This window comes from Embiotoca jacksoni, unplaced genomic scaffold, assembly GCF_022577435.1.
Source record: "Embiotoca jacksoni isolate LCO1_2020_lvr unplaced genomic scaffold, fEmbJac1.0.p SCAF_8, whole genome shotgun sequence".
NCBI lineage: Eukaryota > Metazoa > Chordata > Actinopteri > Embiotocidae > Embiotoca > Embiotoca jacksoni.
The window spans coordinates 9,530,159-9,548,868 of record NW_027185436.1 but is presented as its reverse complement, the minus strand read 5'-3'; the positions used below and the strand labels follow the sequence as shown (position 1 = coordinate 9,548,868).

The following is an 18,710-nucleotide window of genomic DNA, read 5'->3' as shown; positions in this document are numbered from 1 at the left end:
TGTGGCAGAGTGTACATTCATACATCCCATTAAACATGACCCACGGTGGTTATCTGTCACCTCCTGACTGCTGATAAAGAGGCCCCTGGTGTAGCACATACAGAAAATAGAAGTATTCATCTTACATAAGCCCTGTCACTGTTGAAAAAGATACATAAGAATATAAACTCATGTCCAGGGGGAGTCGCTGTCATCAATCATCACTGAGCACAGAGAAAACAGATATGTCACCCACTGATGAGGCATAAATACAACTGATTGTAGCCATTTTTTAAAAATCCAAAGTTAAATAATATTTTTTTTAATTAATGTGGTGCGTCAACCTAATTTGTCGCCCCGATTGCCCGTCCTAATACCTACGTAAACAAATTTAGATTGCTTTTTACACCTGCAGATGAAACATTAGATCGCGCAACATGTTTGTTGTTGTATGTTTAGTTGCAGTAACCAAGAAAATCCTGTATGTGGAGCCAAAGAACCTGCTCTAAGTTTAAAGACGAAAACAAGTTGTGGTGCTGAAAGGGGCCCAGAAAAACACTCACAATGCACTTGCTACAGCAGAAGATATACGAGTTCATACTTTGTCGGTTAATAGGTATTATATACATATATAAGTACAATTAGATATAAGTACATTTTGTACGTAAGTACGTGCGTTCTTTGTGTTGGAGTTTCAATTAGTGGCTCTTTGCGTGATTGAGATCTCTGTGTGTGTGTGTGTGTGTGTGCGACTGTATTTATGATGTAAATGACCGTGCCGACCCGTCTCAGTCCGTGTCCCTCTCATATCTCTCGACTGCATATCTTATTCGGGGCACATCCCCCGCTGCCCCAGGCTGTGTTGACATTTAGACAGGTCGTTGTTTTTTTTAGACACAACTGTTGGCACAGGCACAGCCACATAACTTTGTCAACTCTGAGACCCGCTTCCCTCCCTTGTTCCTTAAACTGTCTTGTTTTTTCCCGTCTCTCGTTCGCTTTCATGTCAGTTTATTCCTGTGTGTTCATGTCAGTTCTTTGGCTTCACCTTTTCTCTCGTCACATATCTTTCTTTATTTGTTTCTGTTTTTTTTTTTGTTTTTTTTTTTATGTTTGAGGTGTATTTGCATCTCTATCTCCTCCCTAGACCACACGTCTGTTTTCTGTTCTGTCTTCTTGGTTTTTTTTTTTGTTTTTTTTTTTTTTAACTTCTCTGGCCCTGTAGTATCCCAAGTGTTCACCCTGGATATCAAGTGGTGCAGCAGATATGATAGTGCTCTTTCTCACTCACTCATGCTGCATACTGGGAATACTACAAATCAGTCTGAGCACAGCAGCTGTCCTTGAAAAGTAATATAGTAAATTAAAACCCAAACCAAGAAGATGTTTTATTTTCGTTAAAAAGATTTAAAAAAAAAAAAGATAAAAGCCTAAACATTTGCTGCCATAGACCAGACTGTGAAGTGAAGTATTCTTTTAAGGCTTTTACAATAAAAGATCCATCTTAGGCATCCCACTGTAAACATTGTAACTTGTGTGTGTGGCTCAGATGCCCTCCTGCAGAGTGCTCTGCTAGGATCTGCACTGCCTGCAACCATGTTATCGCTGCAGTCTGCGCCAAAATGTCTGCATTCATTTGTCAAAACTTGGTTAAAACATTGTTTTAACAATGTTTTCATCTCATATTTATGTGGTGAAATCTCTTCTCGTTGAACTCTCTTGTGAAGCTCCAAAAACACTGGTTCCAACATGTACCATAATGCACCTGGATATTAGTCTTAATTAGCTTCTCCTTGCCTCAGTAGCCTCTTCTTTCAAAATCAACACCTAAAGTTTATAATGCAACCGTTTTGATTGAAAAAATAAGTCGTTTTAGGTCCAGTGAAACTTTAGGTGAAGTCAGTTGACTTCATCAGAGTATAAAAACAATGGTACGCTCCTTTAAACTTGAATAGCATGAACTTTTAATAAGGTTGTATTTCTTGTTCTATAACAGGCATCATGTTCAGCCTCTTTCCATCACCTTAAAGACAAAAACAAAGAAAGTTTTTAATTCACCAGGGGAAGAGTTGCTGTGCGTAGAATTTGGCACGGAAGTATTTTCTTTCATCTTTGCACACCTACAGATGTGGCTCCTTTCTCTTTCTCTCTCCATTTTGGGCCATTAACCTGATGGAAAAAACATTCATCACAAACACGCACAGAGCGAGCCGACTCAGCCAGATACCATCACAAGGAAATTTCAGCCTGACCTCTAATTTATTTATTTCCTTTCCTTACTTACACAGGGATCCTTTGAAAGGAGGTAATCTGAGGAGCACACACATGCAGTGCTGTGGCTCACTCTGTGTTGAAGGTAGATAGACAAAAGGACCGGAAGGCAGTTTTAGTGTGTCTTTGTAGAAGTCCGAGGACTCTTCTCCAGAAAATTTCTTCATGACACAAGTAGCTATTCTATTACTAAATGACTTTTCTGGATTCATTTCATAACTACTGGTTTTGTTACATATCTGTCAGCTTTAACATCAAACAAAAAAACCTGCTCAGCACAAACAGTGAAGGTGAGATGAATCACACGGCAGATTGTAGGGCTTGTGTGCTTTCTTATAGGGTAGGACAAGAACAAAAGGGGTTTTAGAGTCCTTTTTTATTATTAAAAAAAAAGAACAATACAAACAAATAGGGAAACTGTGCAATGTCAGGGTTTATTTGGATTTCTCTCTTTCAACTTTCTTTTCAGGAATGATGCCTAAATAATTTGTCAGGACCAGGAGCAAGTTATACTGACAACATGCCTGTGTGTGTATGCGTGTGTGCTTCTGTAAATAGCCACCCACGACCGACACTGTGATGTCTCCATTTGTCAGATGCTATCAGTGTTAATAAGAAGAGGGCAGCCAGAAATAAGGAACAGAAATACAGCACAGACAGTGAGAACAAAGACTGAAATGGGCCACATGAGCCACAGCAATATCACAGTATTATCTATAATTTTAATCTTCACAGTATACGTTGCTACAAGGGGTATTAATGCCATCTCATTTCTTTGCCCCTTTACTTGTTTTTTCACTTTATCTCTTTCTCCTGTTTCTTTAATGTGTTGTCATTTAACAGCTTTTGGGGGATTTATCTATTTTTTGGCCCACCTCCAGTGACCAATAACTTTTCATATACCTCCAACTACAATTTCTTTTGAAATACTAAAAAAAAAAATTGTTTTGCTAAATACTGTATCTGGAAATAGCCACAGAACATCAATAAGAAAATACTAACAAGAAGTTATTTATGTGACTTTCACCTCAGTAATATATCAACACTTTTTATTTCTGCCATCTCAGCATGTGTTATAAATAAAAGCAGATTGTGATGTTGCAGTTTTTCAGAAGCTGCATCACTAGTTGTGTCTGTCAGGGGACACCAGAAAGTGTTGTTTCATGCCTTTGTGGGCAGATAAACTTTTGAACTGCACCACTGCTTGTCACTGGTCACGATGGGAAAATAGGACAACATCAAAGAGCTTTTACTAAATGATTTAAGATTTAGATTTAGATTTTGCATACAAAACCAAATATCAACCTTTAAAATATTAGTTTTTTTGAAGAATGGCCATGAATGGGGACAAATCACAACATCAAAACAGCATTCAAAGTTTTTTTTTTGTTTTTTTTTGCTTGTTAAATTTATTTGATTAAGTCATCTGTTTTTTTTCCATTATGAATCAGTAGATAAGAATTTTGTGAAGCATTGGATCAATCAAAATACACTTCCTAATAATAATTGAAAGGAAAAAAATTGATAACATCTTTCATTAAAAACTGGCCTGTGCCATTATTTCTGACAGTTCTCCTGCTACTGAATAAAAGCATCTGGAAAAAAAAAAACTTTGCTCCATCTGCAACAAAAGCCTTTGACAATTTTCTCACTACATTACATTTGTATGCCTAAGTTATCTCACCGACACGCAGGACATAGAGGAGATACACACCTGAAAAATGTAAATTCTAAAAGACTCTTTCAATCCCACAAGCTTCACTTTAGATACCGCAGGGGTACAGGACGTCCACAGCTGCTGTTTGAAAGGGCTGAACCTTTGTTTGTCTCTACATTTTCCCAGCAGCATCACAACCCCCCCCCCCCCCCCCCCCCCATCATCACACAGACACCACTGATCCATCACTTGCTGACTTGTGTTTAGCAACTTCTTCATCAGATTATCCTATAAAATACAAAGAAAAGGTATCAAATGAGCAACAAATGTACATTTTTACTTATATATGTCATATACTGGTGCAGGAATACAAATCCATGTCTATCCTTGTAACTGTCCTCTGTTCTTCTCATCGACAGAGCCAGAACATCATAACAACATCACACCCAGTTCATTATATAAGGTGACCTGTGGGTCTGTTCTACGGCAGCCTCACTTCACATTATGAACCCCTTCTCTGCATGATCATTATTACACTCACCATGACCTGGCCTCTCTTCCTTCTTCTCTCTCCCACTGCGTTGACTCTCATAAGAACGCTAGCCGCTCTCTACTCACCACAGGCGATGACACTGCAAACACTGGAGAAACTTTACTCTTTTGCTGTGCTTCTCTCCATCTTCATGAGGCCCTCAATCCCACACAGTGTAATAAGTTCACACAGCTTTCTGCACTTTGCATAGATGGCTCTGGAAAAGTAAGAAATCAGAAACTACTTTAAACACTTACAGTGGAGGAAATAATTATTTGATCCCTTGCCGATTTTATAAGTTTGCCCAGTGACGAAGAAATGAACGGTCTATAATTGTAATGGTAGGTTTATTTTAACAGTGAGAGACAGAATATCAAAATAAAATCCGGAAAATCACATCATATTAAAGTTATGAATTGATTTGTATTTGATTGTGTGAAATAAGTATATGATCCCCTAGCAAAACATGACTCAGTACTCGGTGGAGAAACCGTTGTTGGAAGCACAGAGGTCAGACGTTTATTGTAGTTGGTCACCAGGTTTGAACACATCTCAGGAGGGATTTTGGTCCCCTCCTCTTTGCAGATCCTCTCCAAATCCTTAAGGTTTCGAGGCTTTCGCTTGGAAACTCGAAGCTTCAGCTCCCTCAACAGATTTTCTATGGGATTAAGGTCCGGAGCCTGGCTCGGCCACTCCATGACCTTAATGTGCTTCTTCTTGAGCCACTCCTTTGTTGCCTTGGCCGTATGTTTTGGGTCAATGTCGTGCTGGAAGACCCATCCACGACCCATTTTCAGTGTCCTGGCTGAGGGAAGGAGGTTGTCGCCCAAGATTTCACGGTACATGGCCCCGTCCATCCTCCCCTCGATGCGGTGAAGTCTTCCTGTCCCCTTAGCAGAGAAACACCCCCGAAGCATAATGTTTCCAACTCCATGCTTAACGGTAGGGACGGTCTTCTTGTGGTTATAGTCAGCATTTCTCTTCCTCCAAACACAGCGAGTCGAGTTGATGCCAAAGAGCTGGATTTTGGTCTCATCTGACCACATCACCTTCTCCCAAGCCTTCTCTGAATCATTCAGGTGTTCATTGGCAAACTTTAGACGGGCCTGTCCATGTGCCTTCTTGAGCAGGGGGACCTCGCGGGCGCTGCAGGATTTTGATCCATTACGGCGTCGTGTGTTACCAATGGTTTTCTTGGTGACTGTGGTCCCAGCTGTCTTGAGATCATTAACAAGTTCCTCCCGTGTAGTTCTGGGCTGATCCCTCACCTTTCTCATGATCATCGATACCCCACTAGGCAAGATCTTGCGTGGAGTCCGAGACTGAGGGCGATTGATGGTCATTTTGTGTTTCTTCCATTTCCGAAAAATCGCACCAACAGTTATCTCCTTCTCACTGAGCTGCTTGCCGATGGTCTTGTAGCCCATGCTAGCCTTGTGCAGGTCTACAATCTTGTCCCTTATGTCCTTAGACAGGTCTTTGGTCTTACCCATGGTGGAGAGGTTGGAATCTGATTGATTGATTCTGTGGGCAGGTGTCTTTTACAAAGGTAACGAGTTGAGATTCGGAGTACTTTCTTAAAGCGAGAGGACTAATCTAACCCGGTCTGTGGGAGCCAAAATTCTTGCTGGTTGGTGGAGGATCAAATATTTATTTCACACAATCAAATGCAAATCAATTTATAACTTTTATATGATGTGATTTCCTGGATTTTTTTTCCTTGATATTCTGTCTCTCACTGTTAAAATAAACCTACCATTACAATTATAGACTGTTCATTTCTTTGTCAGTGGGCAAACTTACTAAATCGGCAAGGGATCAAATGATTATATCCCCCACTGTATATAGAATAATACAAACCAATGATAAATCCAATTTTAAGAGTACATTTTATTTTTAATATATTCTGGACTGTTTTCTTTATGGGGTTTTATGGAACAGCGTGGTTTAACTGATTGATAAAATTGTTTAATTTCATAATGAATACACAAGAAATTATCTCAGACAATGTAAATCTTTTTTTTAATTTTTTAATCATAAAACAGGCATATTTTACCTCATAAACAGCAATTTTCTGTGAAACCAGGCTCCTGTTTTCAAGTATCTCACCTCTTCTTTATTTCATATCCATTCCCGTTATGATCTCCCTACAATGTGAGCTATACTTTCCCCAGAAGTCTGGTACAAACTGTTGTTTCTTTTGGAAGTCCTTGACATGTCATAGCATCCTCTGTAAAGATATTCATTCACACTCAACAGAGGCTCCTCTCTCCAGCTTCCTCTCTTGGGAACACAGATATCTTGCGCCTGTCAGGATGATAGATGACCAGGGTAATCATGAAGCTATAATAATCAGGCTGGAATGAGATAGAGGCGAGTTCAGCCCATCTTCAAATACATTGAAAATGACAGGTTATATTCATGTTCTTTGATCCTTAGTCTTCAGTGGGTTTGGACACTCCTGCAAAACCGTGGTCCAGTTTTAACTCAGTTCAGGGAGCTCCAGGGAGTCCAGAGTCAGAGAAGTAGAGGATATAAGGGAGGGAGAGAGGGAGAGAGATCATGTGTGGTGCAGTGTGAGGCCACTCAGGTCTGATAGATGCGCGTGAATCGGGGTGATCCCTTCCGCTCCTTCTTCACTCCTCTCGAAGCGCTGACAGAGAGCGGACAGTCGCCCACAATAACCGACTTTATAACAGCCTCTGGCTTATCTCATCTCGGCGGATCGCCCCCGGTACCGACCCGTACCGACTGTTCTCCCCTGTAGCATCTAAATCTCACTCACAAGGGAAGAGAAGAAAGATAGATTTGCAATCGTGTTTCACTTTCTTTGCTTCCAAAGGACCCGTATCTTTCCTATCTTTCCCCCGGATCTTTGTTTCTGGACGGCAGGCTGCGGCTGCGTAAAGCCCTGGTGAGTATTGATGGTTGCTGCTGTCATGTTTGCTTGTATTTCTTTCTTCTTCCTCTTGTTATTGGCCACCGAACAGATGCTTAGATAAGATAAGATATCGTGTCGCTGATCTGAGAGGGAAACGGAGCACAGGACTGTTTGTGGTTGGTACACTTTTTCTTGGAAACGGGGCTGTATTGTTTTTATTTCATTCACTCAATTTGACTGTTTTTGTTCTGTCAGAGGGGCGTAACTAGAGTGTATGAAGATACACAAAGGCAGCTGCATTAAGCCAGTGTGCAGAGAGGATGCAGCGTTTCCCATCTGTAGTAAAAACTGCCTTAACGCTTGTTGGAAAGTAAATCGAGTCAAAAAAAGAAAGAAAACACAGCCAGAGAGGGTCCTGGGGGACAAAGAGGCAGCAGCACAAAGCCCGAGTACAACAGATGTGCCCTTGTTTGCTCATATCTGCTATCACCTACAAATTTGGTAACATCAAAGCTACTGGCTCACTCCAAGTGCAGAGAACAGTTTAATTTTTTTTCTTCCCTTTTCTGAACATAAATTAAAGGCTATTTAAAGCCAGTGTGATATTCTGAAACCTTTTGACTCTGGGCTTAAATATAACGAACTTAGAGTTTATTCACTGCATCCAGAAACAGCAAATGATTCTTATTTATTATGTATATTGTCATTGCATAACCTGAAGAAATATGCAGAATAAATGCTCAGAGAGAGCACCAACCGCCATCTCTAGTGGTTATGCATTATTTATAAAGTTACCCCAGTGCTGCACCTCCCAACCAGCACCACTGTCAATCTCCCTCTCTTTTAGTCTCTGTTCTCACCTTACACTCTTGCAGTCTCTGACAGTCCGCCTGACATGAGTGTTTGTAAGTATTATTTGTGTTTGTAAGGCTGTTAAAGAGCAGCCGTAGTTGTGGGTCTGTGCCCAGGTCTGTGCCCGGTTTCGAGAAAGAAACTGAGAGTGGGAGAGTTAATTCTCAAATGTGCCCTCAGGCCTGTGATTGCAAAGAGACTTGTATTATGGATTGATGGATCGTTTGAGCTCACACAGCTCAAGGGTGCTGTAGGGGCGAGAGGAAATCAAAGCTTTTGTTTTCTACCACTGTGTGACCTTTCTAAGGGCAGAAATAAGAAGTGAAATCTCAGGTATGGCAGGACGTGCAATGGTAAACAAATAAAGGAAGAAGAAGTAGACTTTCAATTCGATGTCTCCATGTTAATCTGTTCCAAGCTTTGAAAATGTCTCTTTGCTCTGAAAGCCTTTACAGCTTCATATAGATATTAAAGCATCATTGAACTGGCATGATTATCCTCTCTAAGCACATAAAGTTGCTTGTGTAGATTCGATTACAGTGCCATTCAGTGTTATGTAATAGCAACTCCCCTGCAACACAGACCCTGTTAACACCCAGGCTCTGTTGCTGTGTAACTTTCATCTTTATCCTACTCGTCTCTCGGCTCTCTGTTCACCCTTTTTCCTCTTTTTCTCCCCAGCAGCAGCAGCAGCAGCAGCAGCACATGTGAGAAACACTGCTAATAGCACTATCATCCCACAGTGGCCACAGCCTCATGCTGAAATCCCTACATTCATGAGAAGGCAACAGGAAGCAGATTACTGAGGGATTAAACTCATGCACATGTATGCGCATGCACACACAGAGGACACCGTGCTTCCAGGATTTGACGGCCATCCAGCTGGGCATCTCACACTGAATGAACTTGTGTGACTGACTGAGACACTCTCTGGTATCATGGAAGAAGAGGAGGAGCCAACAGAGACTCATTGAATTTAAAACCCACGATCTCACCTCCTGTACTCTGCCTCACCATCGAAGGCTTTATGACTTGTAACAAACAGCAGAGCATGCAGAAAGAGAGAGGAGTGCAGAGCCAACCGTCCGCCTGCTGCTGTCCCATGATGCGTCGGCACTTGTAAGAGCAGAATCTGCCACACAGAGGGCTGTTTCTATGGATACCCCTGCCCTGGGAAGTATTAATAAAACTCACTGACAATCTGACTATCTGCTCATGAAGAATATACAGAGAGAGATTAGAAGTGCATCCTTGCAGCATAAAAAAAAAAAAAACATGAGTAGAGCAGAGAAAGACATCATCAAGTATATTTAAACATGAGGCCACAAGATCACTGACTAAACCAAACATTAGATTTATTTTCACTTGGTTTCATATATTGTGATCCTGTATGATTTTCTTGCATCAAAGATCATCAAAAATGTCACATGAAGTATGTTCTCAGTTCAGGGCAACATGAGCAGAAGATGTTTCAGAAAAAGTTTGATTTCATAAGAGATGCCCCACACAGGACTAAATGCAGAAGTGCAATGATGCACAAACAAACTTGCAATACTGAGTATCGCACCAAATTCAGCACAGGCTTCATGTAATCAGCCCATTTCAATTTTTGTGGGCCCTTAGAAATACCACCTCTTTCTGCAAGACAAATAGTAATAGTTGGGTCTTGTCTACTACAAAACAGACATCTACATGCAGCAGCTACCTATAGAAAAATCAGCTCTGTACTCACCAGCAAGATGTCACACTATTAATCTAGAGATTAAATCCATCACCTGCAATTTATCTATCGTTCATCTCTCAATTGAGCTGTGATGGCCAGACAGGACACTCCTCTCTTCCTCCACGGCTTTGACCTCAGTGGTCACTTCGTTGACCCTCGACCTCTTGGCACAGGTGTCACTGGCCTGGTGCTGTCGGCTGTGGACCAACGCACTGGACAGCGTGTAGCAATTAAAAAGCTGGTGATGCGAGACGCCGTGACCGTGAAACACGCCCTGCGGGAGGTGAAAATCACCCGACGACTGCACCATGAGAATGTGGTGCGGGTCCACGACGTCTTAGCACCGTATGGACGACCGCTGCCCAGAGACCCGACCCAGCTCAGCGCTCTGTACATCATTCAGGAGTGCATGGAGACTGATCTGGCTCGGCTGCTCGAGCAAGGACCTCTGCCCACAGGTATGAGGGAAAAGAAATAGAAAAATCACCCTATAAATTAAAATAAACCAATAAATAAATAAATACAAAATATTTTTCTGTGAATTTGAACAATTTTAAAAATCCAGTTGACCAAACAATCTCCACCCGAGGTCCTACACTCTACAGTTACTGTATCAGTGTGATGTGAACAAAAGCTACTAAATAGACCACGAAGAGAGACTTTTTTGTACACTGTTGTTTCCAAGAATATATTTCAAACCTCAAAGTCAGTATTACCCACTGCTGATATGATGATTCCTATTGGTACTATAATTTCACTGCTGGCTGTGTTTACATTGTGATTTATTAGATTTAGTATGAATTCATTTTCTGCCATATTAGTTAACACTGTGACCCAAAAAAATCCTGTCATATTTTAAAATAACACGTTTGAAACTGACTCACAATTTTACTCTATTTGAATTCATTCATTCACTGTTTTTCATGAGCATACTGTATGCTGTAAAGTATTAGAGTGAAACAGATTTAAGATTTTCTATATCAACAAGTCACATGTCCAAAAGGGAAGTCAGAATTATACGTGAAATGTGCTTGTTCATTTATATGTCAGTGGTTTGATTATTTGAATAACACATTATTTTAACCTGGGGATGTAAAATGTAGAAAAAGTAGTTCATTTACAAAGTATTAGTATGTAATGCGTGCACATTGTAGCTGTAAATATGTGAGTGCATTAGAGTGTGTGCTGATATGGGATTTTTGCCCTTGAACAGGTCATGCTACTCTGCTGTTCTACCAGCTGCTGAGGGGACTCAAGTTCATCCACTCAGCCAACGTGCTCCACAGAGACCTGAAGCCTGCCAACATATTTATCAATACGGACCAACTGCTGCTCAAGATCGGAGACTTCGGGCTGGCCAGAATAGTTGACCCTCATTATTCTCATAAGGTGAGTGTGAGACACACAAGGACCCCCCACATACACACAGACACACACACAACACACACAAACACAAACACTGGAAGGACATTCATATATACAGAGTATTAACTCTCAGCAGCCTCAGAGCGCTCTTACAGTGTGTTTACATGCAGTCTTTTCAGTCTTCACTATCAACAGTAATCTAATTATGAATATGATACTTGGACTGTATATACTACTGGTGAGTTGATGTCTTTTTCTAGTGCTCATCTGCAAGAAAAATTGTTTAGTGAAGGCTAAACCTGGCATGTCAGCATGGACCTTTGCACATGTACAAACATTCCAAACCTAATTCCTCTTACTAATCTTTTTGAGGGCATGTCAATGTAGTCAAAGAGCCAAGTTTTGTTTGACCAAAGGCCATTAAATGCCTGTGATCATATTTTAAATCCTAAACGTTCATACTGGTCTGTCCACTGAAGATTGTGATCTTTATAGTTTAATTTTGTCTTCTTTAAAAATAGTAATTTTAAGACATACAAAAATCTTGTATAAATTTTAGATTTTTCACTCTTCTCATTGCTCTGATGCACAGTGCGCTGCTATGCTGCTGATGGATGAATCTCAGGATAGTATTCTAATATTAAACATTATCGCTGTTATCAAGGAGGAGACAGCAGCTCCTCAAGCCCCAGCCCGATGTGGTTATTAGACAGCAATGCACAAATCCTTGGCCTTGTGTAGAAATGGATACACTGTATGTAGTATACTGTTACGGAAGAATCCTCTGATAGAAAAGCAGTAGGGTGCACACATAGACACAATTGACAATGCAGAATAATCTTTCTTTTAGGTATCTTTTCAGTGTGCTTAGGTGGCGTCTTAGGCGTCACTCGTCAGATTTTGCTGATTTTGCTGATAGTTTGCTGATAGTTTGCTGGTCAAACAGAGCCATTTTCAAACTCTCACATTTTGAAAAGAGTCTAACCACCTCTTTCTGAGTGTTTCAACTGCAGTACAGCTAAGTTTTTTTTTCTTTTATTATTATTATTAATGGCTTCTCTAATTACACTGCCCCATGTCTGATGTTACCGAATGTGTCTTACACAATGGGCTTCCTCTCCAGCCCAAACCGTGCTATTAAAGCCTTCTTCCCAGACCTGGTATCAAGTTTTGCACTAATCAAACACTGTGATTAGCCTGTCCATTGTAGATGACAGCTTCTGAGAGATTATTGTGACAGTTCACTGCTCCCGTGTTCTGCTTTATTATGCGCAAAGATCCCACAGCAATGCTGTAACTCTAGCAGGGCTGGATGTGTGTGCGTGTTTGTATGTTTGTGTGTTTTTCGGTTCCGCGCATGTGAAGAGGAGCCTCTTGTGAAAGGCGATCTTTGTCAGCTCCGAACACAGGACTGGGGATCAGCTGGGTGCAGACACAGGGGGTTCGTTTGGAGGGAAGGAAGGAGGTGGAGGGGAAGAGGAGGAGGAAGGGAAAGAACAGATGAGTTGCAAGGGTGGGAAATATTGAGCCATGGGAGGATGAGAGGAAGAGAGGTGAGAAGGGCGAAGGCAGAGGCAGGCAGAAAAAAGGATTGTGAGTACAATAAAAGTACAAGGAATAGTACAAAGAATAGAAACAAGGAAAGGAGGTGGAGGCGCAAACAAATGATCAAGACAGACAGACAGACAGACAGATAGATAGATAGATAGATAGATAGATAGATAGATAGATAGATAGATAGATAGATAGATAGATAGATAGATAGATAGATAGATAGATAGATAGATAGATAGATAGATAGATACACATACAGACAGACAGACAGACGATTCATCTGTTACCCAGCATAACATCAATTCGTCTTTCGCATGTAATGTGTGTGCGAGATGAAGCTGCTGTATTTGTGATGCTGTTTTGACACCAAAGCGGATGCCTGCACTGAATGTGATAGTATCCTCTCTCTTATTTAATAATGCAAAGCAAAAGCCCTGCTTTTTCTAACAGTTAGTGTTAATGGACGTGAGTAGTATTGACTTCAGCTATGATGGAAATTCACAAATACTATTAACTGTTATTTTGTGCCGTTAAACAAGACTTCTGGAACTTTTTTATACATCATTTATAGTGCTTTCAGATGGGTTCCTTGCACCACAGTTGACCATGATCAGATTTTATAATGTGTCATACTTGACAGCAAGATTGGCAGGTTAAGAGTTCAAGTTCTCACCATTGAAGGATGATACCTCTTTTCATTTATCTGTAATTGCTTTAAATAACTCCCTCCTACATTTTCTTACTAAGTCCTCATGTCTCACATGGTCCGTGTGGTCTGACAATGGCTTTATCAGACTACCGTGACTCTGCAGCGCATTGAAATGAGGTTGTTTGGCGAGCTGTCTAGAACTGTGCTTCTGACTACACAGACAAACATTTACTCAGGCGAAGAGAGATGACAGAGGGGTGGAGAGAAGAGGTGAGGAAAACAGAGGCCATAAAACCCCGCCATTATTTGTGATGTTGTTTACAGTCTACACCGGTGCTTCTGTGAGTGTGTATGTGTGAACGTCACCTGCTGAGGCAGCGCTGGATCCGGCCAGAAATTATTCATGACCAGGCTGAAGGACAGACAAATAAGGAGAGGACGAGTGAATAAGAACAGAGCATTTAAAAGTAACCGAGCAAGAAGAGAAGGAGGGAAGAAAGAGGTGAGAAAGGAGGTGAGGGAAGCAGGGTGGTAAAGAACAGTGAGATGGGGTGAAGTGTGAAGAAACAGTCATAGATCATGATGACACAGAGAAACACTAAAGTATGTGTGTGTGTGTGTGTGTGTGGAGTGAACAGATAGAGAGAGAAGTGGGAGGTGAAGACAGGAAGAAGAAGGTCACGGGAAAAGATGAGGCTGCAAAGAATGAAGGCACCGAATAAGCCTTTTTAATTGGTAAAAACCTGAACGGTGCAGAAATAGTTACATAATAAAACCTGAGACCATGTCTATGCATTTTCTTTCTAAAACTAAGACCTATATACTTATTTTTCCCTTTAAAACAGTTATTTAATGATCAACTTTCATCATCAAATACTATTTCATCCTGAAACAAGGACACTCTCTAAAATTCTCCGTCAAATACTTGGCAGGCAGGAGAGCTTAGATATAGTGATCAGCAAATAGGGGAGAGAAGGACCTACAGATAGACGACTTACTATATGTATATGTTCGTCAGAGCATCGCTGAGCACTAAGCATCAGTTTAAGCTCTGTTATCTGCTGCCACACAGACGAGAGCAGGCGGTGATGAGGGAGGGCATGAAGAGGAAGGAGAGGCTGCGGGTGAGGGAGAGACAGGAAATAGAGATAAAATAATAAAATAATTAGATAAGAAACGTGATGCAGAGGTAAAGACAATAGGAACGAGAGAAAAGGAAAGTAGCACAAGAGGAGCAGGTGCAAAAAGAGTAGACTGAAGAGAAACACTGAAGGCTGAGGAGAGCTGTCCACTTAAGGTTGTTCTCAGCTCTCAGGTCTTCCCAGCTACTCAGCAGTGCTGTGCAACTGGCCAAGTCACTTGATATGTTGTATTGTAGAAGTAATATAACTTCTGAGAGAGCTGGCACCCAAAAAAAAATAATTTTGACACGTAAAACCATCTCAGCCGGGCTGATTCTTCGTAGGGCCACAATGCTGGGAGTGATGTTTAAGCGGGAACATTGCCGTGGGTGGCCCACAATGAATAAACGCTCTGAGTCACGCCAAAAACCTGCTGATCAAGAAGGAATCCACTATTTTTTTTTTTTTTTTTGCCAGCTTCAAAGATGAAGAAGGCACTTGCTTTTCAGCTGTCGAGTAAAATACAAAGCCACTCAGCAATAGACCTAAAACATAATCTTGACCCTACTTGATGTAATGTTATGCAGCTCGAGATAATTTAATTGGTGTGAAAAGCTCGCGGAGCAGTTTCTGACATCCATTTTGATAACTCATCCACAAGAAATACAAGATGAAGAGGGAGGTGAATGGTGAGGGGGGAAATGGAAATCGTAGACTTCAGGAGAGGGGTGATGTGAGGGCACAAGGGAAGAGGAGCAGCGGGGATAGAGGAGGGAGGGCTAAAGAGATGAAAGGCAGGATATGAGAAGAGTGCTTAGAGGCACATTAGACACTTCAACCAATGTCTCATTCTGGGAAGACTGAACAAAACTATGCCAGTCAATGAAAAAGCAGAATGTGTAATGTCTGCCATCATGAAACACTTCAAAGCAGTTTTATTGAAAAATATTGAAGAAAAACTGGGCCATCAGCTGCCAACAAATATACAAATGTGTGAGACTTATAAGTGTATTTTGTTGTGCAGCTTATAGTCTTGTAATACCAGAAGTGTCAAGAAGCTTAAGAGCCTGGGGCGCAACATTTTATTTTATTTTTTTAATCACGAGAGATGTAATGAAAACAACATAAATTTAATGTAAAATGCAAGTATTTGGAGATTTTGTAAGGTCGGAGAATGAAGAGTGGAGTGATACACAAGAGGTTAATGATAGCAGCAGGTAAAAACATCTCATTATTACATTTGGTTTGTATGTAAATACGCTCGTCAGTGGTCCATCTTCATGCTCAACATCATCGTTATTCACAAAGTGAACATTGACAAAGGTAAAGGCTGAAAGGAGCCTTGTCGGAGGAGCCCTGAGGAGAGCAGTCATGTCTTCACACAGCAGAGCATCAAAGGCTTGGTGAAACTCAGGAACTCCAGGAGGAGATTGAGGGGAATGTTTTCTATTGCAGTGTCTCCAGAAGCCAGTTTCTATCATGTAGTGACATAAAGCTGAAGTCTGTGTGCGTGTAAATCAAAATATCCCTTGTGAGCTCAAGTCTCCTTTTTTTTTAGCTGACAGTACCAACTTCACAATGCTTCCACTCCAACAAAAATAACTACTGCTAGCTGGATTGCACTGAAACTGAGTAACTTGAACACCTTATAGACATGCAAGTGCATGCAGACTTACAAGTACAACTGGTGTGTTGCGTGCTCATCACTAATATAACTTCATTAATCCCTCATGTCCACAGGGCTATCTGTCCGAGGGTTTGGTAACTAAGTGGTATTGTTCCCCCCGTCTGCTCCTCTCCCCCAACAATTACACCAAGGCCATAGACATGTGGGCTGCTGGCTGCATATTGGCCGAGATGCTCACCGGACGCATGCTGTTTGCAGGTACCTCTACTGTTTGTCATGCAGTCTCAATGAAACCTTCCCTGAACTCAATGTCCTGCAGAAACGTTATGATCATTGATGTGATAAAAAACAAATAAGATAAGCTCTTCTCATTAGTATTCAGAGGAGATATCATAGAAGTCTGGCTAGATCTTTCCTGGGAGAAGTGTTTCTTGTAGCTGGGATTATTTCCAATTAATATTTTGGTATTTTTGGTATTTCACATGTTTGGTTATGTTTTGGCTCCTGTGTGGAACAGACGATTGAGATAGAAATTCAGTGACATTTTATTTGCACACTCTTTTCTTGTTACGTGAAAATAAAGATATACATACAAAGTTTTCAAGGGAAAATTGAGCACATTCTGTCAATATCTGCATATTAGAATTCAAAGTATGAGAAAGTGACACCAGACTGTCAGCAACAGCAAACACCAGTCTTGTGTAGTTAAGTCAACACAGTAATCAGTTTAAATCACTTGTACTCAAACACGTCTTTTGTTCCCTTATGTAAAGTTTTTACTTGCAGAGATGCAAAAAAGGAGCTTAAAGACTGCATCACAGTGTTGGTGATGTCCAGTCAGTGCAAAGAAGAGTTTGTCATTCCAGAGTGTCCTCCACCAAAGACACTTTACTCTCCTTCTGCAGGCTACTTCTTTGCCTGACCAGAATAACAATGATGACAGAAATTTTCACTGTCTGACGTAGTTCCCTCACTGACTGGCTGAGTTGACCTCCACCAGCCCTCTCTACAACACAGGGCTGACATCATAAACTAGATAGCATCATCCGGCTCCCTGGTGTTCCTGCGTGCTAGATTTTTATACATCAGGTGTTAGAGATGTTTTTGCCCTGTCTTTCACTTACCAAACAGAAAAAGGGTATATTTTTGTTTACCAAAGGGGAAACAATGTACTCTTATCCAAACAAACCACCATGGCTTGCTTATTTCTTAGAGGGATAAATGTGTTCATATAGCACCACCTGCTGGTGTCCATTATTTCGATGAAAACTTTTAAAGAGCAAATTCATACTTTGTCACATAGGTGGAAAAATGCTGCTGTCCTGCTCTCTATTAGCAGAGAACTTGCGTGCAACACAAACATGTTACACTTCTGGTTACACTGCAGTCAGTGACTTCAAAGTATTTGTTTTCCATCCGCTGCCAGAGATAAAATGTACTATATGGACTTTTTCAGAGTTGGCCAGTATCAGATTCCTCCCAGTTTGTGTGCGACTAAAACTCATTGAGATGTTTAAAGTTACAAAGGTTTAACATTAGGGTCTGGGGCCTTGTTTGGGTACATCTCTACCACTATAAGAGGGATGCAGGGATGTCTTTAACATTACAAAGGTGAAGGTGACCAGAAAAAGAATACGCTTGGAATTTCAACATTCACTGTAGCGGTATTTGATTAATTTTTAACAGATCAATAATCTGAGGAAGAGAGAAAAATGAAGCTGCAAGTCGTGACATTTTAAAAAAAAAATCAGTTTAAGCAATGTAATTCAAATTGAAGTGGATGTTATAATATTTGAGTTTTAGAATAGTAATTTCTCACATTGTTTTTAATTGGAAACTGTTTTAATAGTTGACTGCGGAGCATTTCAGCCTATCTGCATAATTTTAACTGAATATCCTTTCCACTTCTTTCACTTGACAGCTCACACCTCCCAGTTCTTCCTGTTTGACTCTTACTGGTCTAATTTCTTTGCTTATGTAACTGATGCTCCGTCTCTGCTCGTCTCTGATTGGTCGGTTCTCTCTCCCAGGAGCTCATGAGCTGGAGCAGATGCAGCTGATTCTCAACACAGTGCCCGTGTTGAGAGAGGAAGACAGGCAGGATCTGCTACAGGTGATGTCTCCATGGCTGCTGCAGGTCATATGTCTGCAGCCTCAGGGTGTCGTGCTATGTTTGCAGCTCTACACGACTATTTACAAATATTTAGGCACCTTTTAATGTGTACACAGGTTTTGGAGTACTTGAATAGACTAAATAAATGTACAAAAACCAGAACAAGTATGTGATATTTTAACCTTGCTTTCCCAGGTGATGCCTTCATATGTCCGTCATGGATGGAGAGTCAAGAAACCCTTTTCTGAATTGCTGCCTGAAGTGGATGCTCAGGGTGAGCAGAGGGAATTGAGTGGTGGGAGGAAAGGGGGAGGTCAAGCAGTAGAGTGTAGACAAATAAGAGTGATGGAGGTGTGAGAAGGAACAAAGACTCAGAAAACCACAGC

At 41.0% G+C, this 18,710-nt stretch overlaps 1 protein-coding gene across 1 annotated transcript in view; it reads left to right on the top strand.

Moving 5' to 3' along the window:
* Window positions 1-18,710, top strand: part of mapk4 (mitogen-activated protein kinase 4) — a 32,863-nt gene that overhangs the window by 8,162 nt on the left and 5,991 nt on the right. Inside the window, 8 exon segments of the mRNA XM_069138536.1 lie at window positions 7,074-7,289; window positions 7,292-7,353; window positions 8,854-8,879; window positions 9,982-10,353; window positions 11,109-11,284; window positions 16,325-16,469; window positions 18,242-18,324; window positions 18,520-18,598. Of these exon segments, the coding sequence (XP_068994637.1) occupies window positions 7,074-7,289; window positions 7,292-7,353; window positions 8,854-8,879; window positions 9,982-10,353; window positions 11,109-11,284; window positions 16,325-16,469; window positions 18,242-18,324; window positions 18,520-18,598 (1,159 nt within the window).